This window comes from Bufo bufo, chromosome 6 (genome assembly GCF_905171765.1).
Source record: "Bufo bufo chromosome 6, aBufBuf1.1, whole genome shotgun sequence".
Classification (NCBI taxonomy): Eukaryota; Metazoa; Chordata; class Amphibia; order Anura; family Bufonidae; genus Bufo; species Bufo bufo.
Genome location: NC_053394.1, coordinates 221,520,027 through 221,545,958, shown reverse-complemented (window position 1 = coordinate 221,545,958; position 25,932 = coordinate 221,520,027). Strand labels below are relative to the sequence as shown.

General features: G+C 43.3%; 1 protein-coding gene across 3 annotated transcripts in view; it reads right to left on the bottom strand.

Moving 5' to 3' along the window:
* LOC121004203 (DPY30 domain-containing protein 1-like) overlaps positions 1 to 25,265 on the bottom strand; it is a 28,931-nt gene extending 3,666 nt beyond the window's left edge. The window contains exons 1-4 of one of the 3 annotated variants that reach the window (XM_040436370.1): positions 25,049 to 25,265; positions 19,979 to 20,147; positions 14,327 to 14,449; positions 12,183 to 12,288 (exon numbers count right to left, since the gene is read on the bottom strand). In XM_040436370.1, coding sequence (XP_040292304.1) covers positions 12,238 to 12,288; positions 14,327 to 14,449; positions 19,979 to 20,125 — 321 coding nt within the window. In that variant the 5' untranslated portion in view covers positions 20,126 to 20,147; positions 25,049 to 25,265 and the 3' untranslated portion in view covers positions 12,183 to 12,237. The other 2 variants (XM_040436371.1, XM_040436372.1) reach the window with 2 other exon arrangements.
* Positions 25,266 to 25,932: the final 667 nt, after the last annotated feature.

Here is a 25,932-nt window from a genome sequence, read left to right as displayed (position 1 = left end):
CACGGCCATGGCTCGCCTTGCTGATGTTCAGCAGCGACACCACTTGCCTGTCAGACATCTGATTTGTGACTGCCTGACACTCTGAAACTCCACCTCGTATATGCTTGATAGGCTGCTCCAGCAGAAACGTGGAGGATGACATTCTCCTGATCGATGAGCAGGAGCCAGGGCGCTCCAACACTTCTAATTTAGTGCAAATGGAGGCTTTCATGCTCCAGTGTTTGAAGAGGGACCCACGTATAAAAAGCATAAAGGTCAAGGACCTGTACTGGATGGCAATGTACTTAGACCCCCGGTACAAACACAAAATGGTGGACATGTTACCAGCATCGCAGAGGGCTGGCAGAATGCAGCATTTCCAGGCCTTGCTGCAAGAGATGCTGCATTCTGCTGTTGCGGGCACTGGCAGAGGAATTTCCACCCACAACAAAACAGGTGCAGGTACCAATCCTACTGTGCTTGCAAAAAGAGGGCGGTTTGAAGATGTGTTGGTCACTTCGGATATGAGATCATTCTTGCAACCAACCCGATGACAGTCGCCCTCTGGATCCAGCCTCAAGGAATGCCTAGACCGACAGGTGTCTGACTACATTAGGTTAACGGCCAGTGTGGACGCTCTGAGAAGCGAGAAACCCCTTGACTACTGGGTGTGCAGGATTGACCTGTGGCCAGAGAAGGTACAATTTGCCATGGAACTCTTGGCTTGCCCCTCGTCAAGTGTCTTGTCCGAAAGTAAGTTCTGCGCAGCAGGGGGGATCGTGACCGATAAGCGCACTCGCCTAGCTCACGATAGTGTGAACTACCTCACATTTTTTTAAATGAATGAGGCATGGATCTCAGAGAAATTCAACACCTATGATGACCACGTGTAATTGAATTTCCTCATGCCAGCCCACACACATCCGCCACTACCCAGAACAAAGAATGGTGCTTGCCTTATGTATATACAGCTGCATTAAAGGCCTTTTAAGTCAGGTGAATAATTAATTTTTGGGGCCTATCTGAATTTTTGGAGCCACTGAATCCAAAGTTCTTTGCTGTCAGGTGAATGCCTATTGCCTAATTATTGGGGCCTTTACTGGTCGACTGTTAATTTTTTTTATCTCTAGCCACATAATCACACTCCTGTCTCACTCCTCTGCCACTCATCATGGTGGCGTATGACCGCATTCACCACAAGGACCTTCTAATTTCACAGGGTCATGTCACTGTGCCCCCTTATACCCTGCATTGTGCCCTCTTACCACACCCTGTGCAATGCCCCTAGTCATTCCCTGTACTGTGCCCTCTTATACCCTTTTATCACGGTATGGCGGTGTTATCCGGTCACTGTACAGAGGTGTTATCCAGTCAATGTATGGCGGTGGTATCCAATAACTGGATGGCCATAACTGTATCCCTTTCCCTGCCCATGCCATTCTTTTTTTTTTAGACCTGGCATGAGCGGGAAAAATATGCAGACTGCGGTGCTAAAGACCTTTGCACCACAATCTGTGTCAGAAATTCGCCTAACATAGATGTATTTCTAAATAATAAATGATCACCTAATTGTATTATTATTCGGGGGTAGGGATAATATCTTTATATTTTATATAGAGTCTAGTGTATTATACTGTGCCCTGCATTTCCCAGTAGAAAAGGATCCTTGAGAAGCACAGTCCTCATCCCTGACCACCAGGACCAGGTAGCGCTCTGTCAGTACATGACGGCCTCCCCTCTCCTTCACGCGGCTCCACTGTGTACTGGTGCTTATTCTGATACTAGTGCTGGGTTCACATCCTATTTTTGCCATCCATTAAATGCATACCAAAAATGTATGCATTAACAGATGCCTCAGACTGATGCCGTACAGTGATGTTCGTTCACCATACAGTTCCATGGTAGAAAAAAAATTACGTTAACGTATGCATTTTTTTTTTTAATGGACTCTGCAGGATACAAAAACGTGGAGAGCTGTACATTTGCATACATCAAACCGATAGGAAGTAAAAAATTTGTAGACCCCAGCAGGGCACATTTTTGAGAGTTTCCCTTTAAGACTCATAAGACTCTGGTATATCACTGTCCATGGTGTGGGACTATTTTTGTACTTCTAGTGTTTGCTGGCTGCAAATATGACCTGAAGGTTTTTCAGGTTCGCCTGGCATTAAAGTGAATGGGGCCCGCCGCGAACATTTGATCGCGAAAGCGCGTTCGCGATTCGTCCCGGTCGATGTTCGTCCATCACTATTTGTGAGTCCGAACATGCTACCTCTCCACGCGAACTGAACTTTCTCCATGAATTGATAAGTATCTATGGACTACCTGCTGCATTCGTGCTATACGTGTATGTCATGGATGTGAAATTGGAATTATGAAGTACAGTAAATCCACTTTCACTGAATTTAGTGTCCTGTCCTGATGGATTTGTGAGTATCCTCAGACACATTAACATGCAGCTGTCTGAGCTCTTGGATTTTGCTTATATCGCTAGGATATGCCACCGATGTCTGATAACTGTGGGTTCCACACTCACACCTATAGAAGGGAGCCCATATGCACAGCCACCTTCCATTTATTTCTATGGGAGTGCTGAAAGTAGCCTTAGCTGTGCAGCATGCTCAGCTATTTTCAGAAGTCCCACAGAAACAGTGTTTTAATCAGGTGAACCACAGCTATGTGTCTTTGCAGCTGGGTAGGGAGGTCGCTGCTGACAGATTGTAAAATAACATACTAAGGGCTCTTTCACACTTGCGTTCTTGTCTTCCGGCATAGAGTTCCGCAGTCGGGGCTCTATGCCGGAAGAATCAGGATTATCCTAATGCATTCTGAATGGAGAGAAATCCGTTCAGGATGCATCAGGATGTCTTCAGTTCCGGAACGGAACGTTTTTTGGCCGGAGAAAATACCGCAGCATGCTGCGCTTTTTGCTCCGGCCAAAAATCCGGAACACTTGCCGCAAGGCCGGATCCGGAATTAATGCCCATTGAAAGGCATTGATCCGGATCCGGCCTTAAGCTCAACGTCATTTCGGCGCATTGCCGTACCCGACATTTAGCTTTTTCAGAGTGGTTACCATGGCTGCCGGGACGCTAAAGTCCTGGCAGCCATGGTAAAGGGGAGCGGGGGAGCAGTATACTTACCGTCCGTGCGGCTCCCCGGGCGCTCCAGAGTGACGTCAGGGCGCCCCAAGCGCATGGATCATGTGATCGCATGGATCACGTCATCCATGCGCATGGGGCGCTCTGACGTCATTCTGGAGAGCCCCGGGAGCCGCACGGACTGTAAGTATACTGCTCCCCTGCTCCCCACTACTACTATGGCAACCAGGACTTTAATAGCGTCCTGGGTGCCATAGTAACACTGAAAGCATTTGGAAGACGGTTCCATCTTCAAATGCTTTCAGTACACTTGCGTTTTTCCGGATCCGGCGGGCACCTCCGGCAAATGGAGTACACGCCGGACACGGACAACGCAAGTGTGAAAGAGGCCTAACACTCTTTAGTAGGCTAGGGTATTTCAAGGACCATGAAAGGTCAGCACTTGTGTGAAGTGTCAATTTTGACAGTTCTTGAGACAACAATAGTATTTGGAAAGGTTAGGAATCCTCCTAACTCAGCATATTATTATTATTAGCTTTACAAATAAGGAATACTTAGAAAATCATGATGTAAGGGGTTTTACTTGTTAACCATATATGTTTGTTAGAATGTTAAATTTAGGATACAATGTAACTCTATGGAGAGTCAACCTATAAAAAGGCTTTGTCTCATGACATTGGCAGAGCATTCTTTGACAAGACACCTGTTGCTCTCTACACACACAGATTCACACATACACGTTACTTTAAAGGGAATTACTTTTTCACTCATTTTAAATTGTTTGCTTGTTACTTTTTGAGATTAATCTGCTGTGCCTTATTTTTCTCTTCCTAAACCTTGTAACCTTTCTTTTTATGTGAATTAAATCCTTTTTAACTTTTTTTTTTTTCATCAAGAACTCTCCATATTTTGTTGGCTCCTTCTGAAGCATTTCTTACAAAATTAAGAACTGCTGGACTATATTTAACAAGTGGCGAGCCAGTACGGATTTTTTTTTATTTTCCTTCTGCTTGAGGGGGGCCTACAGAGTAATTATTACAAGCTTCAGGAAATCAACAAAAATTAACTTCTACAAGAAGGAGTGAGCCATACATCTGTTGCATGTGTTCAAAGTGTCACTTCCCAGAACGGATGTCTGTGACTACACAGAGATCCTTCCATAGACTGTAAAAAAAAGACGTGAAGGGGACATCGAGGACATTGTACCTGAGTAAGTCATAGAATTTCTTGATTCCTATTCTGATAAAAGTAAATTGGAGTATAGAGTTGTGAGTAGTCATACTAATGCACAATTATGGGCAAGTTTATATATTATATAGTCAATGTGAAGAGGAGAACAAAAGAATTGATAAAAAGTTATGTATAGATAAATTATAGAAGAAGCTCAGAAATGTGTTTACATATGGTCAAAATATTCAATACATTAGTTCTTGAAGACAGGCAGTCACAGATTCAGACACATAGTATATGTGTGAATAATAAAGATACACATAATACTGACACACAAGAACATTTAGAGGAGGTCTAAACATTTGTGGCCAGACACTGGTGATTTATGAGGTTTTGAAAGGAATTGTACAATGTACTCCTTCTTTGTGGGCACAATTCAGAAATAAGGTAGGCACAATGAAGGAAGTGCTTATAAATGTGGAGGGGAGAGATCCTCCTCCCCAAAAGCAGTACAAATTGCCACCTGAATCAATTGGTCCCATGTCTAAAATCATACAGGAACTGCTTGATCAGGGTGTAATTAGAAAAGCTAATTCAGTAACTAACAATCCCCTGTGGGTTACCGTGAAGCCTGATGGTTCATACCGAATGTTATTGGACCTAAGACTGCTGAATAAGTATACCCCAAATGTGGCACCTATTGTTGCAGATACTCATGACATGATGGCACGATTGAATGCTAAGGTAAAGTTTTTTTTCTGTTTTAGACATCAGTAATGGTTTTTTCAGCATTCCTCTTGCAAAGAGTTGTCAATACAAGTTTGCATTTTCTTTCATGGATGAGCAATATGTACTTTGCAGATTGCCTCAAGGAACTCATTTATCACCTAGCATATTTCATCAGGCAGTTGCAAAAGTATTGTTCAAATTTTCAAGACCCGATTGTCTGTTGCAATATGTTGATGACATTCTTCTAGCCACTGAGGATAGAGAGTTGCATTTGTCTCTCTTAGCAGAATTGTTTTTATTGTTGCACGAAGCAGGTTTGAAATTGAATACCCAAAAAGTCAAGTTGATGCAAACTAAAGTGAGATATCTTAGAGTGTTAATCAGTCCAGGAAAGAGGCAGCCTCTTCAAGAAAGGATTGAAGCTATTGCTTCTCTTCCCATTCCAACATCACACAAGGCTCTAAGACATTTATTGGGTCTGGTAAACTTTTCCAGAGAATTCATAGAAGGGTTTGCAGAAAAAGCTAAGCCTCTTTATGATCTCTTAAAAAATAATGATGATGACTCTTTTGGACCATGGGAAGAGGAACAACAGAAGGCATTTGAACTTTTAAAGCGAAATATGCAAAACTCTCCAGCATTGTCAACAGCTATGCCTCTGGCACCTTTTGCTTTGCAGGTTCATACCTCAGACACGGCTGTGTCAGCTGTTCTATTGCAGTTGCAAGGGGGAGAATGGCGGATTTTGGGCTATTTCTCCAAGCTTCTCACACCTGTGGAAAAAGGGTTTGAAACTTGTGCAAAACATTTGGTGGGTGTTCATTTTGCTGTCAAGGCAACAGAACACATAGTTGGATTTAACAAAATCATTCTGCAGACTCCTCACTCCACATTAAAACTTCTCCTTGAGAAAAACATCCCAGGTGTGTCGCATCAAAGATTTGCACATTGGTTGTTGTCTTTATCATCAAAGCAAATTGAGATTGATCACAAAGCCAAGTATGTCCTTCCTCAACTAATGCAGTATGAAGGGAAAGTGCATGAATGCTTAGGGACATTTTGTGAACCAAATTCATCTCTTTTTAGGAGAGATGCAGAGAAAATTGATGAACCAGTGTTCGTTGATGGCTCCAGATTCTGTTCAGAGGGAAAATACTATTTAGGTTATGCTATCTGGTATCCTGAGAGGGGATATGCAGTTCAGCATAGGCTACCAGGACACTATTCAGCTCAGAGAGCAGAGTTAGAAGCTGTCAAGACAGTACTGACAATTGATGAGAAAGAAAACAAGAGTCCCTTGGTTATTTATACTGACAGCTCATATGTCATGAGATCACTGACAGACTATTTACCAGTGTGGGAGAGGAGAGGATTTGTAGATTCCTCTAACAAGGTCCTGGTTCATAGTGATACACTCCAGGAAGTATTCAAGTTGGCTACTAAAAATCCAAATGGGTATGCTATAGTCAAAGTCCAAGCACATAAGAAAGGCAAACATGAGCTAGTTATTGGAAACAACACAGTAGATGCATTGGCTAAGAAAGCAGCTATGACAGGAGAGTTAGAGGGAGAAACTGAATCTTTGAAAGCTTTACCAGTTAGGAAAACAGACACGCATTTGCCTTCTTTTGCAGAAGAACAAGCGAAGGATTCGTCCATTGCTACTTCTCAGGTTGATCCAAAACCTCCCTTTGTTTGTGAAGACAGGGTTTTGTGTCATGACTATAAGGGGGAATTGCGTCCTGTTGTCCCAAAACACTTACAAATTGAATTCACCAAATACAATCATCATGAGAGTTTAGGTCATTTGGGTCAGGAAAAATTGTTAGGAGTTCTCAAAGAGAAATTTTACTGGGACAAAATGGAGAAGACTGTCCAAGATGTTGCTCAGTCATGTCTCATTTGTGGTCAAGTTAACCCGCGACCTAAAGGACAAAAGCCTCCACTTTTACGAATTGCACCTGCAGATGGTCCTTGGTCTACATTACAGATAGACTACATAGGTCCTCTACCTACAGGTAAACATGGACTGAGGTATGCATTAGTGGTTGTGGATGTATTTTCAAAATGGGTAGAGATCTTACGTGTCAGGAAAGATGATGCTCTGTCTACAGCGAGGGCATTGATGAATCATGTGTTTTGTACTTGAGGGATCCCAAGAATGATTACATCTGACAGAGGAAGTCATTTTACAGGTAAAGTCATGCAAACAGTTTGTGCTATTCTAGGCTTAAAACAACAGTTCCATGTATCGTATCACCCACAATCTGCAGGCATTGTGGAAAGAATGAACAGAACAATTAAGACAAGGATTGCAAAAATGTTATTAGACAAAGGGAATACATGGGTTTATGCAGTACCCTTTGTACTGATGAGTATAAGAGGAACTGTTTCCTCCACGACACAATATACTCCATTTGAATTGATGACGGGAAGAACAATGCCATTAATTTTCCCAAACGAACCATTTTTGTCTACTCCTCAAAAAGATGCAGTAGCAAGGTCTAGGTGGTTACAGTTATTAAAGGAGAATTTAAGTACAATTCTTCCATATGCTGCATCCAAAATGCAACGCATGATAACACCGCACTCTTCTAAATTTGTGAAAGGTGCTTTTGTAATGATTAAGACCTTCAGGAAGAGTGGACCTTGGGAAGGTCCCTTTGAAATCATTGACACTAGGACAAGTAATGATTTTGGTTCAAAGAGCACCGAATGCTTTAAAGAATACTCAGACAACAAAAACTGTGGGTACATGTTGATCAATGTAAATTGTATGTACCAAAATAATGATACTGCTTTTCTCCATAGGGAATGAAATATGCATTCTACAACAGAAAAAGATGTCTTCAGAAAAACTGTTTCATGATGAGAATGTCATTGTTAATGATGATGTTCACAACTACGTTTGCAGAATTCTTTCATGATAAAAAGAGTGACCATGGTACAGAGACTTCAATCCTTGCATGAAGAAGAAGTAGATTTCATGTTGAGGATTTCCTGGAAGAACAAATTCTGGATAATTCCAGAGACATTTCCGGAAAAGACTTTGTATGAGTTATGGCGTTAACTGTTGTATTGAATTACACTTCAGACATGATACACACATTGAATTACATGCAACAGCAGGACCCAAACCAAAGTTCACTCAATTACAAGGAACATTCACACATAACAATAGAACGGGTACATGGGAGTGTACATCGATAGATGTATACTGAATTTGCATATGATGGTTCTCATATAGAACAATTGGATCTTTCTTCATGTCTACACTTTGTTTCTAAAATAATCTGTTTACCTGAGCAAGATAAGACTATTTATCATTCTTGTTTCCATAATCAAACTTCTTGCCATGCACGGATTGAGAATGTATACTCAATTCATGATTTGGTAACTTAAGTTGGTCTAAACAAAGTTTGTGTACAAGTGATGTCTGAGAAAGAAAAGGTTGTAGCATTCTTTTCTTCTTGTATACATTACGAGAATTTGACAAGAGGTCTATATTGTTTGGAAGGAGATTTGAGAGCTATTTCAATAAATTTAGGAAGACTTAATATTTCTTCCATAAATACAAATCAATTGAAAATCCTTCCAATGCAATTCAATCTCACTCAAATTGACAAATTTCCGTGGGATGAGTGGACAGAAGAAATTAAAAAGGATAAAGGTCTTTTAAAAATATTAAACGAACAAGTAAAAAGCTGAAATTGCATTTAATCACCATCAAGGACAATTATCAGAAATAGAACATGAATGGAATACTATGTCTGGAACATCTTGGTGGGGAAAATTGAAGAAATCTGTAAATATGTGGACAAAATCTTCTGCACAAACAGCAGTTGGGAATACTTTGTCCCATCTTATTATTATTATATTTATTGTGATATTTTTGTGTGTTATCTATCAAATTTTTATTATATTAGGAAAACATATAGGAATATAAAGAGAAATTAATAAGGGAGACATTTTTAACAGAAATGTTAAAAAGAACTCAGTATTTCAATTCTATATTGAATACTGAATCAAAAATTAATCAATCAAGTGCTATAACATGGTCAATTAATGAATGTGATATGAATGGTGAATAATTGCGTTAAATTGGAGGGTTATGATTGAAAATTTAGATTTCAAATCATAATCGGGGGGGAAATGTAAAATAACATACTAACACTTTTTAGTAGGCTAGGGTATTTCAAGGACCATGAGAGGTCAGCACTTGTGTGAAGTGTCAATTTTGACAGTTCTTGAGACAACAATAGTATTGGAAAGGTTAGGAATCCTTAGAAAATCATGTTAAACATATATGTTTGTTAGAATGTTAAATTTAGGATACAATGTAACTCTACGAAGAGTCAACCTATAAAATGGCTTTGTTTCATGACATTGGCAGAGCATTCTTTGACAAGACACCTGTTGCTCTCTACACACACAGATTCACACATACACGTTACTTTAAGGGAATTACTTTTTCACTCATTTTAAATTGTTTGCTTGTTACTTTTTGAGATTCATCTGCTGTGCTTTATTTTTTCTTCCTAAACTTTGTAACCTTTTTTCTTTTTATGTGAATTAAATCCTTTTAACTTTTATTTTTCATCAAGAACTCTACATATTTTGTTGGCTCCTTCTGAAGCATTTCTTACAAAATTAAGAAATGCTGGACTACAGATGTGTCATCGCTACCGCTCCCTTATTTCGCAATTCGTTACTAACTAAACGCGATTTTATCAACTCCAGTCTATCAATACACACCAATGCCAGTAGATGGCGGTGTTGAGTTAAAGTTAATATCGCTATCCGGCTCCTGATACAGCCCGTAGTCATCCCGACACTATACAGGAGCCGGGCGATGGCACCTCAACATTAAATCATTTAAAAAAAAATGTGTTATAAAATGCTAATAAATACAGTATATGTTATCCTTTACTTACTATGGAAATGTTAGCACTTTACATTTGCTACTATCTGCATTTATAAATAAAATGTCTATATTCATATTAAATATTGTTATTGGTCATCAATAAAATCCACCCCGTTTTATATTTGTTTAGTTTTTTTTTTTTTTTTTATATTGGGGACTACTGTATTTCCATGATTTACAGTATTTGGTTAGAAACAACAGGCCACATTACTTTAATAGTGAGGTACATTTGTCAGGGATGGATTACTTTTATTGTCCCCTAAAATAAATATAGGGGACAGGGGAAAATGCCAATACAAGATATATAGAAAAAAATCCTAAGGCTGGCAGACACACACTACACACGGGGAAAGTCGGTGCAGCGCTGGTAGATCACTGCAAACACAATCCTCGTATTTTTATGAATAAAAATGAATAATTTGATTTTTAATTATGAATAATTAAAAAAACAGAGGTGTTGAACTGAACCATAGAAAGTACCATACAGAACTGTAAATAACCGATCTCACCACTTCATCCCCATAGCAAATAATTGAATGCTAGTAGAAAGGGGATTAAAAGGTTAATCGACAGGAGGCCAGTTGGGCGCTTCTCAACACCTAATGTCATTGTATTTAATTAATAAATAAAAAAAATGGCAGCATCTCTGTATCCTAATAGCACATTCTAGTTCCCACGGTCATGGGAACCAATCACAGGCCGGTTCTCACGGAAATTAAGGTTAAATACCTTGTTAACCAATATGACATAATTGTTTTGACAATTAAGCTGGATTGCCAGAGAACCGGCTTCTGATTGGTTCCCATGACCGTGGGAACTAGAATGTGATTGGCTGAATATTCTGTATTGAGCGATCCAGCTATAAAAAGACCTGGCAGTGAAGAAAATGGCAGATTACTGTATTAGGATACAGAGATGCTGCCATTTTTTTTTTTATATTACGGTAATTAAATACAATGACATTAGGTGTTGAGCAGTGCCCCACTGGCCTCCTGTCGATTTAACCTTTTAATCCCCTTTCTACTAGCATTCAATTATTTGCTCAGGGGATGAAGTGGTGAGATCGGTTATTTACAGTTCTGTATGGTACTTTCTATAGTTCAGTTCAGCGCCTCTGTTTTTTTTTATTATTCATAATTAAAAATCAAATTATTCATTTTTATTCATAAAAATACGAGGATTGTTTGCAGTGATCTACCAGCGCTGCACAGACTTTCCCCGTGTGTAGTGTGTGTCTGCCAGCCTTAGGATGTGCTGTCATTAGTCCTCCTTATGATGTGCAGTGTGTGAGGCTGGTGGTCACAGGTCATGGCTCTGCCAGATCTCCAGGGCACAGGATTCCTGCTGGAGACCCTTTCACTGCTGGTGCCCTGGAGCGCACGGCATCAGTGTGTACAGAGATGCTGTGCTCTCCCATTGCTCTGATGTTTGCAGCGCATCCAAATGTCCATGAGATGTGACAGCTGTATTTCCCTTTGTATGGTTCCATTCAGCGCTTCTGGTTGTTTTAATTATTCATAAATTAATCCTGAAAATGGGGCAAATTTGGACTGGCGATCAGTTTACAGTACTTTATGCGGGACTTCTGTAATGGAATAAGCCTTGCCACCTACAGTACTCCACAGCGAAACTTTGATATTTACTGTATAGCGCACGGGAACTAACTGACTGTAGTTCCATGCGCCATCTGGTGTTCACAAACAAACATTACACCCTGAATTTTCTCAATGGCTATTTACGTGATTCGGGTTTGCTAATTGAATTGGAAATCGCTTTGCGCTGCCGCGATTCTGAAGGGAGCGCTAGCGATGCTATATCTGCATATTTAACACAGATTCCCTTTTAAAAATGGTAAATGGCTGGTGTTACAATAATGAAAAAACCCCCCCTCCACTCCCCAGCTGGTCTTGTTTTCATGACCACTGCAGTAATCACTGGCCTCAGTGGTCTTGTGCATATATCACGGAGGCCAGTGATGCAGTAGTCACATGCACTATATGGGCATGTCATTGCTGCAGCAAAAATGTTTTGAAAACCTTCTGAATCAGTAAGAAGTGAGTACCGATCCTGACACTGCAGATGCACTTCTGTGGTCACTCACCACCAAAACAGTTTAGGATTCTGTAAAACTGTTATTTCCAATGGAGAGTGATAGTAGTGATCAAGATAACGAAATGAAACTAAATCTAAAGTTAAAAAATCTTATAACAACTAGATGAGTTCTTAAGGAAGGAGCAAGGAAGGATGCCAGAAACGCGTCTAGTCTGAAGAATACTTACAACCACACTTTCATCAGTCTCTTCCACAGTAGGTAAGTGAGGTGCACCAAACTTTTCAGTAAGTTCTGCTATAGTTTTGGGGGGGATATTCCTCTAAAACTTTGTTCTGAAAAAAAACAAAAAAAGAAAACAGTTTGTTTAAAAACTGCTTACACAAACATGTTCTTCTGTAGGCTGTAGTTTTTCAAAAAATTTTTTTAGCCCTCTTATTAATTAACCCCTATAGGTCTGATCTATTTTGGGCCTCTAGGACAAAGCAATTGTTTATTTTTACGTTGACATGAATGTATGAAGACTGTGGTGAAGTGAACTGTAGATGTGTTATGGGGGTGTATATCTTCGTCCACACCCCTAGTCCATCACAGGTGTTCACCTGGCCTGAGGCGGGGTCAGGTGCGATAATCACTTGGGGATAAAGCAAACCACAGAGTGTGTGGAAGAGGGAATTGAAAAGGAAGCCTGCAGAGGCTCTGTGTGGTCCCAGCCAGGAGGGTTGGTCACAAGGCTGAGGAAGTCTGAGTTTTGGGGAGCCCAGAAACGCCTGAAGAAAAGAGGTGTCACACTGCTGGACCATATCTCCCAAGGTATTGCATAGTCACCATCAGGAGGACTGGTGGAACGAGACCCCAATGGGTTGCAGTGGTCAAGCTGTCGGACTGCATAGCTGAGTGAAGCCGAATACCACAGTGTGAACACTGAGCTAGAGGCTAGTTAGGGTAAACCTTGTTTTGTGTTGATGTGATGCTGTGCCTTCATTGTGCCAAGTGATGCCAAACTTGGAAGTTTGATGTGCTGTGTGACAAATAAAGCAACGTCTGAGCTTGATAACCCCTGTCATTGCTGACCCTGTAGAGAGCGATCCTTTACAGAACCTATTTCTGTGGGATGAGTTGTATTTTTAGTGGCACCATTTAAATATGCATATAAGCTATTGACAATCATTTTGCCATTGTTTTTTTCACATTTTAAACTTTGCGGGGTCCACCATGCAGCGTAAATAACGTTATTTGTATGCTTTGTGACAATATGAATATGGCAATACCAAATTTACAGATTTTCTTTTTGTATGTCTAACTATATACCCTATTTTTCACTTTACAAGACGCATTTCTTCCCCAGAACTGGAGGGAAAATGGCAGTTCATCTTTTAAAGTGAATAATAGTGAGCGCTTCCATTGTGGAGGCACTCACTAGTATGCAGGAGTCATGGGAAGCGGTGAGTTATGCACTTCAAGTGCTGCCTGTACTCCTCCTCCTTGGTATTCACCGGGCCCGCGCTGCACTGCCCTGACTGCGGACAGCATCAGGACTAAGACCTGATGTTGTACACAGTGCGGCGCTGGCTCTAAAAAGATCGGAGGTGTGTGACTGGAGGAAAACCCACGAGACCTGCAGAGTAGAGGCGGAGAAGGAGAGGTAGGTAAATGCATTTAATTTAGGCCTTCATGGGGGTTTGATCTGAGGTTTGGGATAAAGGTCTGATTTGAGATGGGGATCTGATCTAAGGTTTCCCTTTAATTAGTGTGGCTTTAATGTCTCTGGGTTTTATTGGCTACCATATTTGAAAGACCCAGAGCCAGCTGTCATTGGATCCATCGGCACCTATGTGATCATGTTAAGAATAAGGTTTTCTAAGTGCTCGGCTATCTTCAACTCTCCCACAGATACTGAGGGGAGCTGTGATCATGTATGCATGCTACCACTCCAATCACATTGGAGATGTCTGTTCTCAGGACAGAGGGGGTCCAAGCGATCATATCCTCAGTGATTATACAGTTTTCACTTAGCCTGTGGATAGATGCTAGACGTTGTGTAAGAAAACCCAGTTAAGTACCATCTTGTTTAAACTGATGATCTATCCTCTGGATAGATCATCCGCATCTGACCAGCGGAGGTCTGACACCTGGGACCCTCACCGATCAGCTGTTTGAGAAGGCAGCGGTGCTCAAGTGAACTGACCTTAGCAGCGCCAAGAACAGTTGATACTAGTTGTGAAGTCACTGGGCCAGCGGTAAACAGTGAGAAGGAGCGGCGGTGCCTTCTCAAACAGCTGATCTCGGTTGTCAGAGAGGATAGATCATCAGTTTAAAAAAACTGCAGAACCCCTTTAACTTCAGTATCTGCGAAGCCTTGGCAGCTCTCACCTTTTGTTGCTCTTCCATTTTCTGCTGAATCAAAAGTTCTTCTTGCTTAAGCTTTTCAATTGTCTCAAGCTCTTGTCTTGCCTCTTCTTTTTCTGTTTCCAGCTGCTCCCTCTCCAGGTTCCTCTTTAAGGTAAAAAAAAATAACTGTAAAAACAATCATATCCAGATAAGATTATTATAAAAACCACTAAATTGGTTTTCCAGGAGTTAAATAGCGATGACTCTTTCTCAGGATGAGTCACCAGTTTATCATCAGTAGGGGTCTGACTCCTGGGACACCCACAAAGCAGCTCTTTGAAGTGACTAGGGCTTCTTCATTGTATACCAACCACAGCACCAAAAATTGTATAGTGGCTGTACTTGATCCAATTCCTGGGACCTCCACAGAGCAGCTGTCTAAATAGGCAGTGGTCCCTTAAAGGGAACCTGTCACCAGGATTTTGTGTATAGAGCTGAGGACATGGGCTGCTAGATGGCCGCTAGCACATCTGCAATACCCAGTCCCCATAGCTCTGTGTGCTTTTATTGTGTAAAAAAAACGATTTGATACATATGCAAATTAACCTGAGAGGAGTCCTGTTCCTGACTCATCTCACATACAGGACTCATCTCAGGTTAATTTGCATATGTATCAAATCGTTTTTTTTACACAATAAAAGCACACAGAGCTATGGAGACTGGGTATTGCGTAAGGGCTAGCGGCCATCTAGCAACCCATGCCCTCAGCTCTATACACTAAATCCCGGTGACAGGTTCCCTTTAATTGTATACCAAGCACAGCACCATATATTGAGCAACTTAAGGCCTCATGCACACGACCGTTGTGTGCATCCGTGGCCGTTGTGCCGTTTTTTTCGCGGATCCACTGATTTTCAATGGGTCCGTGGAAAAATCGGAAAATGCAACGTTTTGCAGCCGCATCCGTGATCCGTGTTTCCTGTCCGTCAAAAAAATATGACCTGTCCTATTTTTTTTGACGGACAACGGTTCACGGACCCATTCAAGTCAAAACTCATATCCAACAGTATATTCTAACACAGAGGCGTTCCCACAGTGATGGGGACGCTTCTAGTTAGAATATACTACGAACTGTGTACATGACTGCCCCCTGCTGCCTGGCAGCACGAAATCTCTTACAGGGGGCTGTGATCCGCACAATTAACCCCTCAGGTGCTGCACCTGAGGGGTTAATTGTGCGTATCATAGCCCCCTATAAGAGATCAGGGGCTGCCAGGCAGCAGGGGGCAGACCCCCCTCCCTCCCCAGTTTTAATTTCATTGGTGGCCAGCGCGGCCCCCCCCCCCCCCCCCCCCCTCTATTGTAATATCATTGGTGGCCAGTGTGCGGCCTCCCCCGGCCCCCCCCTCCATCCCTCTATTGTATTATCATTGGTGGCCAGTGTGCGGCCTCCCCTCCCCCCCTCCCCCGATCATTGGTGGCAGAGTAGAGTTCCGATCGGAGTCCCAGTCTAATCGCTCTGGGGCTCCGATCGGTAACCATGGCAACCAGGACGCTACTGCAGGCCTGGTTACCATGGTTACTTGGCAACAATATTAGAAGCATCATACTTACCTGCTGCGCTGTCTGTGACCAGCCGGGAGCTCCTCCTACTGGTAAGTGACAGATCATTAAGCAATGCGCCGCACAGACCTGTCACTTACCAGTAGGAGGAGCTCCCGGCCGGTCACAGACAGCGCAGCAGGTAAGTATGATGCTTTCTAATATTGTAATATTGCTAAGTAACCATGGCAACCAGGCATGCAGTAGCGTCCTGGTTGCCATGGTTACCGATCGGAGCCCCAGCGATTAAACTGGGACTCCGATCGAAACTCTCCGCTGCCACCAATGATCGGAAAGGGGGGGGGGGGGAGAGAGGCCGCACACTGGCCACCAATGATAATACAATAAAGGGAGGGAGGGGGGGCCGGGGGAGGCCGCACACTGGCCACCAATGATATTACAATAGAGGGAGGGCCGGGGGAGGCCGCACACTGGCCACCAATGATAATACAATAGAGGGAGGGAGGAGGGTCAGGGGGGGGGGGGGGGCGCACACTGGCCACCAATGATAATACAATAGAGGGAGGGAGGGGGGGCCGGGGGTGGGGGCCGCACACTGGCCACCAATGATATTCAAACTGGGGAGGGAGGGGGGTCTGCCCCCTGCTGCCTGGCAGCCCCTGATCTCTTACAGGGGGCTATGATATGCACAATTAACCCCTTAGGTGCAGCACCTGAGGGGTTAATTGTGCAGATCACAGCCTCCTGTAAGAGATCGGGTGCTGCCAGGCAGCAGGGGGCAGTCATGTACACAGTTCGTAGTATATTCTAACTAGAAGCGTCCCCATCACTATGGGAACGCCTCTGTGTTAGAATATACTGTCGGATCTGAGTTTCACGATCTAACTCATATCCGACAGTATATTCTAACATAGAGGCGTTCCCATGGTTATGGGAATATACCATCGGATTGGAGAAAACTCTGATCCGATGTAAGTACATAGGGAATGCATGTAGCTATTAAACTGGCATGTCAGTGGCCAGTGCGGCCCCCCCGACCCCCCTCCCTCTATTGTAATATCATTGGTGGCCAGTGTGCGGCCTCCCCTCCCCCCCTCCCCCGATCATTGGTGGCAGAGTAGAGTTCCGATCGGAGTCCCAGTTTGAAAAATGTGTACTGAGATGCTGGGATGAAAGCACTTAGTTTATGTTTATTAAACGGATCTTACCCTTTTCAGCATTTACGGCATACAGATGTGTGCTTCCTTACCTTTCTCGTAGCTTAACATATTCTGGAATATGTGGCATGATATGACCAGCTTTTAGAAAAAACTATGATAGTGTCATAAGATGTCTATCCTGTATATGTCTAAGGTTCCATTCACACGTCCGCAGTGTTTTGCAGATCCGCAAAACACTGGGCTGGCACCCCGATAGAAATGCCTATTCTTGTCGGGACTGCGGCATTTTGATAAGTATTCAGATCCTTTACTCAGGACTTACTTGAAACATCTTTGGCAGCAATTTCAGCCTCCAGTCGTCTTGGGTATGATGCCACAAGGTTGGCACATCCAGATTTTCTTCCATTCTTCTCTGCAGATCCTCTTAAGCTCTGTCCGGTTGGGTGGGGACCATTGGTAGACATTTTTAGGTCTCTTGAGAGATATTTGATTGGGTTCTAGTCAGTGCTCTGGCTGGGCCACTTAAAGACATTCACAGAGTTGTCCCTAAGCCACTGCTGTATTGTCTTGCCTGTGTTCTCAGGGTCATTGTATTGTTGGAAGGCAGACCTTTCACTCTGTCATAAACCGCAGAGTGTTGCAGTGACAGTTGACCGTTTGTCCCATCTGCACACAGGATATTTGGGGCTCTGCCAGAATGACCATTGGGTTCTTGGTCAGCTCTCCCATCAAGGCCCTTACTTAGTTATGTGGAATGGCCATTTCTTCCATTTCAGAATTATGGAGGCTTTCAGTACAAATTTTTTATTTTTTTTGTACTCTACTCCAGATCTATGCCTCCACAAAATCGTGTCTCAGAGCTCTACAGGCTGTTCTTTCCTCATCACGGCTTGGTTTTTCCTCAGATATGGTTTGTCAGCTATGAGATCTTATATAGACAGGGGTTTGTCCTTCCAGATTATGTCCAATCAACTGTATTTACTACAGGTAGACTCAAATCAAGGTGTTAAAACATCTCAAAGATGGGCAAGAGAAATGGGGGGTCCCCAGAGCTACTGTACATTCAAAGTTTCATAGCAAAGGATCTGAATACTTATGTCCAGGTGAAATTTTAGTTCTCCCTTTTCAGTTTCTGTTTTCACTTTTTCATTATGGGGTAATGATGGCTGATTGATGGGGGAAACATGAATTTTTCTTATTTTAACACAAGGCCGCAACATAACAAAATGTGAAAGAAGTGTCTGAAGAACAGGGCCGGCCTTTGGGGTGTGCGGCCGCACAGGGCGCCATAGCAACAGGGGCGCTGGGCGGCCGACAGCTCGCAATGTAATATGCGGCAGGCGAGGCTGCACTTGTGTTCTCCCTCGGGGCGCCCCCCTCCATCTCCCCCTCCCCTGTCTGACCTGATTCCTCCTCCCCTGTGTCTGACCTGCCTGCTGCCCCCGCCGCTGCCAATAAGAAGAGAGACGGGAGGAGGAGGGGAGGGGCTGTGGCCACTGCGCCACCAATGAAGATAACTGACCTGTAATACAAATACAGGAGGCGGGTGCTGGAATCAAATAGTCGACACCCGACCTCTGTGACAGGGAGCTGCGATCAGCAGCTCCCTGTCACAAAGGTCGGGTGTCGGCTATTTGATTCCGGCACCCGCCTCCTGTATTTGTATAAGAAACGTTGGTGGCACAGTGCGCCCCCCCCCCCCCCCCAACACCCCAGTATAAGAAACATTGGTGGCTCAGTGGGAAGTGCCAATGAGGGTTAAAAAATAATAAAAAAAATTAACTCACCTCCTCCAGTTGATCGCGTAGCTGCCGGTCTCCTGTTCTTTCTTCAGGACCTGTGGTGACGTCACTGAGCTCATCACATGGTCCATTACCATGGTGATGGATCATGTGATGTATCATGTGATGAGCACAGTGATGTCACCACAGGTCCTTTGACAGGTCCTGAAGAAAGAACAGGAGACGATCAATTGGAGGAGGTGAGTTAATTATTTTTTTATTTTTTAACCCTCATTGGCACTGCCCACTGCGCCACCAATGTTTATTATATTGAGGGGGGGCGCACTGCACCACCAATCTTTATTATATTGGGGGGGGGGCGCACTGTGCCAATGTTTATTATATTGGGGGGGCGCACTGTGCCAATGTTTATTATATTGGGGGGCGCACTGCGCCACCAATGTTAATTATACTGGGGTGTTGGGGGGGCGCACTGCGCCACCAATGTTTATCATACTGGGGTGTTGGGGGGGGCGCACTGCGCCACCAATGTTTATTATACTGGGGTGTTGGGGGGGCGCACTGCACCACCAATGTTTATTATATTGGGGGGGCGCACTGCGCCAATGTTTATTATGACCAGTGCACAGGTGCGGTGATCGGATGGATGTTCTCAGCTGGACACCGGCCGACACTGCGCATGCGCTGGGAACCTCACCAGCGGTTAGGGTAGGGAAAAAGCACTGGCCCGTACGTAATTTTTCCCTTCCCTAACCGCTGGTGAGGCTCCCGGTGCATGCGCAGTGTCGACTGGTGACCAGCTGAGAACATCCATCCGATCACTGCGCCTGCGCACTGGCCCATAGCGAGGCTCCTGGCGCATGCGCACTCTGCTGTGAAATTTCCCTAACCTGTCGTTGTGCGCCTGCGCGGCGCTGCACACCTCCTCACGTCATGTCCGGTGCGACCGGAAGTGACGAAGGTAGGGAAATCTCATGAAGTAGGGAAGTATAACATTACACCGGCCTTTGGGGTGTGCGGGCTGGTAACTACTTGGTTGGATAGTCAGCCAGCCTAGGCCATGATGCCAGCAACAAGCAGTGTTTTTTTTTTTTTTTTTTTTGGGGGGCGCCACAAGGTTAGCTCGCACAGGGCGCCTGAACACCAAAGGCCGGCCCTGCTGAAGAAGGAAAGGAAGTTGGGTCTAAAGACCTTCCAAATGCATTCTACATAGAGATGGCTTACATTACCTTCTCATGTTCATCTAGATTGCTTCTGTACTTGTAAATAAAGTGTGCAAGATATTCAATAGGGTCCGCTGGTCTTTTCTCTATTATTTCTGCCAGTCCCTCTGCCAGGCATTTCCCTAATGTCCTCGATATATATTCAGAATCCATACTCGACCCAAAAATTCCAAATCTATTTTCAGAAAATAAAATAAAAAGTATTACTGAATGGGCTCACTCATCGCCACAGTCTTCATTCTGTAGCCAAGTGAACCGTTGAAATTACCTGGATTTTTGCATTGATTACTAAAAAAGTGTCTGATAGCTAGGTTACAATTAGGCTCAATTCACACCTGAGCGTTCTGAAAGGAGCGCTCTGTATGCGCGATTGTACGGACGTTTACAAGCGCGCATACAGAGACAAGTGTGCACACAGTGTCGCGCGTTCCCGAAAGTCTATGTACGGGAACGCGCGACAAGCGCCCAAAAAAACGCTCCTGTACTTGTGTGAGCGTCGGGCGTTTTACAGCGCGATCGTACGCGCTGTAAAACGCCCAGGTGAGAACCATTCCCATAGGGAAGCATTGGTTTCTCCTTGTTGAGCGTTTTACAGCGCGTAGGAACGCGCTGTAAAACGCTCAGGTGTGAATTGAGCCTTAGGGATGAGCGAATTGACTTCGGAAGAAATATCCAAAGTCGATTCGCATAAAACTTTGTTCCAATACTATACGGAGCAGGAGCTCTGTACAGTATTAGAATGTATTGGCTCCAATGAGCCAAAGTTATTCGCGAATCCCTAGTTACAATTCTACACAAACAACATCTAACTAAACTAGTAACACACAAACAGTTGTGCCATTCTTGTCTTCTATTGAGCACATGGGGGGGATTATCGTCTCCCTTGTGCCTGAAAAGTGCTGTTAAAAAGTCTCATCTCCCGTTTTTTATGCCGTCCTCACCACTTTTTCTCAAGGGTGTGGTGGGGCTGGGAAGGGGACGTGGTCAGCAACTGCAACAAATTTATCTTCATTTACACCAGTTTTCTGACGCACATGAAGCCAGAAATCTACGGCAGCTCTGAACTGCTTAGGCACATGGGCTCTTGGAGGATGAGCCTAATCTAGAAGGAGACGTGCACCTCATCATAAATTAGAGGCACGGGGACTATCAAGCCCCAGAGCTTTCTTTATACATTTCCCCATTGAGTAAATTTCCACAGTGCGGGGAGAAAAGTTAGTGAACCTCTGTGTTAATAACCTCCAAGGGCTAAGTGGCAAATGCATGGGGTATTCCCATCTGGGGCATTGATGGCATATCGCTAGGCTATGTCATCAATGTCAAATAGATGCAGGTACCACCTCTTAGGAGTGGGTCAGGGATCTCCGAAGGGAACAGAGAGCATCTGTGCATGCACGGCCATCCGCTGTTCAGCGCTATGGGAGCTCAGAGAACAACCGAGTGCTGGCTCGGCTATTTCCGGAAGTCCCATAGCGGCAAATTGAGATGTGGCCATACTTAAGTGGTGCAATCTCTATTCACCTTATGAGACTTCTGAAAATAGCGGAGCATGCTCACTTGGCTATTTTCGGAACCCTCATAGCAATGAATGGAGTGCACGCCGCACACGCGCAGCATCATCATCATCATCATCTTCAATTCTCGAGCCCTGTTCTCTTGATAGGAGCGGGTCCCTACTCGCACCTTTCTGACATTGATAGTAGGGTTGTCACGATACCAAAATTTTGATTCGATTTCGATACCATAAAAAACTATTGCGATACAAGATACCATTCGATAACTCGGGAAAAAAATAAAACACCAAAAAAAGTTGCGTGCATTTTATGGCATGCCCGACCCATAATAGAACAGTCCTATTTTTTGGGGGTACAAGGTGACTAAAAAAAATGGTGAATCACGCAGTTTTATTTTTTTTCTGTTACAGCGTTAACCGCATGGGAGATATTTTTTTATAGTTTGCACTTTTTCGGGCATGGCAATATGTAATATAGTTATTTTTTTTATTGTTTATATATTTTATATGTAAAATTGGGAAAGGGGGCGATTTAAAATGTTAGTATTTTTTTTTTTTTACTTTTGACTTTTTTTTTTTACTTTTGACTATTAGCCCCCTTAGGGGCTAGAACCTGGGATCTTTTAATCCCTTGTCCTATTCACCCTGATAGAGCTCTATCAGGGTGAATAGGACCTCACACTCTCCCTGCTGCCCTGTGCATAGTACACACAGCAGCAGGGAGCTTACCATGGCAGACAGGGCTTCAGTAGCGTCCCGGCTGCCATGGTAACCCATCAGAGCCCTGCGATTACACTGCTGGGGCTCCGATCAGTCACTGCTCCACCAATAAAGAAGAGGGGAGGGGACCGGACCCTGTGGCCACTGCCACCAATGAATATAACAATGAGGAGGGGTGAGCCTGTGGCCAGTGCGCCACCAATGATTATAATAGTTATAATACTGGGGTTGGGGTGGCACACTGCGCCACCAATGAATATAATTAGCACATTAATTTAAATGCAGGCAGTGAATGCCGGCAGCTGTATCACATATCCGGCAACCGCCCTCTATGACATGGTGCTGCGATCCCCGGCAATTAACCCTTCAGGTGCAGCACCTGAGTGGTTAATTGCCAGTGATCGCAGCGCCATGTCATAGAGGTTGGGTGCTGGGTATGTGATACCCTCTGCCTACACTTAAATTAATGTGTTAATTATATTCATTGGTGGCGCAGTGTGCCCCCCAACCCCAGAATTATAATCATTGGTGGCGCAGTGGCCACAGTCCCTCCCCCTCCTCCGCAGTACTAAGCTCCCATTGGTGGCAGTGCCATAGGGGGGAGGAACTTCTTCTCCCCTGTGCTGCTGAGGAGAACATGGCACGCGCTGAGAGCGGCATGTGCCATGTTCTCTAACAGATACTAGGCTGCGCAGCCTAGTATCGTTAAAGGGAGTCTGTCACCACCATATGGCCATATACAGTGCTTACATTGTCCTATCGCACACCTATACATGAATGTAACGGTACCTTTGTTATTTTCTTTACACTTGCAGAATTGAATTCATATGCAAATGAGCACTCGCAAGTGCTCAGGGGCGGGCTCCTACACAGCGAACGCCACCCCTGAGCACTTGCGAGTGCAATGTAAGCGCTGTATATGGCCATATGGTGGTGACAGACTCCCTTTAAATAGTAAGACCTGGTATCGTATCGATCCTGGTCTAAAAGTATCAATTGGGTATCGAAACTTCGATACCCGGTACAACTCTAATTGATAGCGATATGCTAACAATATCCCAGATAGGCTAACCCCGTTAAGGAGATGAGATTGGAGTGTTGGTGTCATACATGCCCTGGTTCCAGACGAGCGCGTGTCATGTGCCGTACTCGCAGCACCCATACTGAACCTCCAGTACTGCTGGGGTCGCATAGAATTATATTGACCTATGATGCTATGTAACCCTTGCAGTTCTGGAATGTATTTGGACAACACTGACAGCATTATGTCAGTGTTATCCAATACATTGCAGAACTCGAAGAATTACATAGCATCATAAGTCGATATAATGCTATGCGACACTTCAGATGCCATTGTCAATCCTGACCATGGCATCTGAGCACATGCAAACCCGAAAGCGCATGCTTCGGAGTATGCTCCGGCTCCCCCGTGTGGCGATCAGAAGAGCTGGAGCTGGTATGCGGCAGCCCCCTCATAGAGAATGACAGGCTGCTGCATAGTGTTTCCTATGGAGCCCTGCTACAGACAACTGCTAATGCATAGGAGTCTATGAGAATTGCAATCTAATGATTGCTTGTTCTAGTTTCCTTTGGGAACTATATAAAAAAAAAGTGTAAAAATAAATAGTTTTTTAAAATAAAAAAAATTTAAAAATTAAAATCACCCCCTTTCTCCAAAATAAAAATAGAAAAGAAAAATACCCATCATATGTATTGCCATGTGAAAAAACACCCATACTATAAAACGGCAGTCAACAAAATGGAAAAAAGGCCAAGATGGCCAATTTGCCGTTTTTGGTCGCTTCATTTCCCACAAAAAAATTCAATAAAAAGTGATCAAAAAGTTGTACACACCCCAGATTGTTATCAATGAAAAGTACTGCCAAAAATGAGCCCTCACACAGCTCCGTACACATAACTACAAAAAAGTGATAGCGGTCAGAATATGGAGATGAAAAAAGAAAACTGATTTCAAAGGTTTTTATTATTTTATCAGTATCAAAATGCAAGAAAAACTATGCATATGAGGTATCGCCGGATTGGTGCCGACCTGTACCTGAATTACAGTAACTGGTCCGTTTTATCGCACATCGAACATTGTAAATAAAATAAAAAAACTATAAAACTAGTGTAATTGCTTTTTCCCATTTCCACCCCATTTGGAATTTTTTTTCCTGCTTCCCACTACATCATATGCAATATTAAATGGTGGCATTGGAAAACACAACTTGACCCGCAAAAAAAAATAATAATAAAAAGCCCTCATACGGCTATGTGAACGGAAAAATAAAAAAAATTATGGGTCTGGGAAGGCGAGGAGGGCAAAATGAAAACGGAAAAAAACTAAAAAAGCCTACAGGGTAGAAAGGGTTAATAAGGAAAATCTGCAATAAATGTCAACAGAAATTGACATTTCTAAATCCACACCTCAGACCAATTTTTGGCGCATGTGTAGATGAGATTTTTACGTTCTTTTTCTATTTATCTGGTCTGTGCATATAACTAACAGGAAAACGGTCTTAGTTGCCCATAGCAACCAATCAGAGCTCCCCTTTTATTTCTTAAAATGATCTGAAAAAATGAAAGGTGACTCCTGATTGGTTTCTATGGACAACTAAGCCAGTTTTCCTGTTAGACAGGCCCAATGTGTGCATTTACCATAGTGGGGGGAACATTGCCTAGCACCAATTATACTGACTGTTCTGGGGCACAGTGTATGGGTGCACCTCTGTCTACTACATGGTTAACATTTCTGGCTCCAAGGACCGCACCATTCAGTGTTTCGGGGGAACCTCACAATAAAACCACTCACCCGCCGCTCTCCCCTGCGATCCCGTACTCACCAGCAGCCAAATGCGTCTCTAGTCTCCTAGCAACCGGGGAGGAGCGTCTCAGCATCACATCAAGGCTTTGCGCGGCTACATAGTGAGCGGTGGCCATTTTGTGTGGGGTCGCTAGTTTATTACACGGCTGCCCGTAACAATTTCTATATTAAATTTGACCTAAATTCATTAATCCAGTAATATTAACACTTTCAGGCTCGTTTATAAAATGAAACTATCGGAAAGCAAACTGCTTGTGGCCATTTTGTTGGAGACCAAGGGTAAAAAGTCTATGTCGCGTTCGTTTCGCTCGGTGTTGTATAGTGCTGCCCTCTCGTGGACATGTATAATATTGCACTACATAGGAATAACACTATATATTGTGTACAGTGTATTACTGTATAGTCAATTGAAATCTGCTCAACTGGTATTATTAACATTTATGTATGTTCATAATACTATAGCAACTTTAACCCCTAAAGGACTCAGCCCTATTTCACCTTAAGGACCAGGCCATTTTTTGCAAATCTGACCAGTGTCACTTTAAGTGCTGATAACTTTAAAACGCTTTTACTTATCCAGGCCGTTCTGAGACTGTTTTTTCGTCACATATTGTACTTCATGACACTGCTAAAATTGGGTCAAAAAAGTTAATTTTTTTGCATTAAAAAAATACCAAATTTACCAAAAATTTGGAAAAATTAGCAAATTTTAAAGTTTCAGTTTCTCTACTTCTGTAATACATAGTAATACTCCCAAAAATCGTCATGACTTTACATTCCCCATATGTCTACTTCATGTTTGTATCATTTTGGGAATGATATTTTATTTTTTGGGGATGTTACAAGGCTTAGAAGTTTAGAAGCTAATTTTGAAATTTTTCAGAAATTTTCCAAATCCCACTT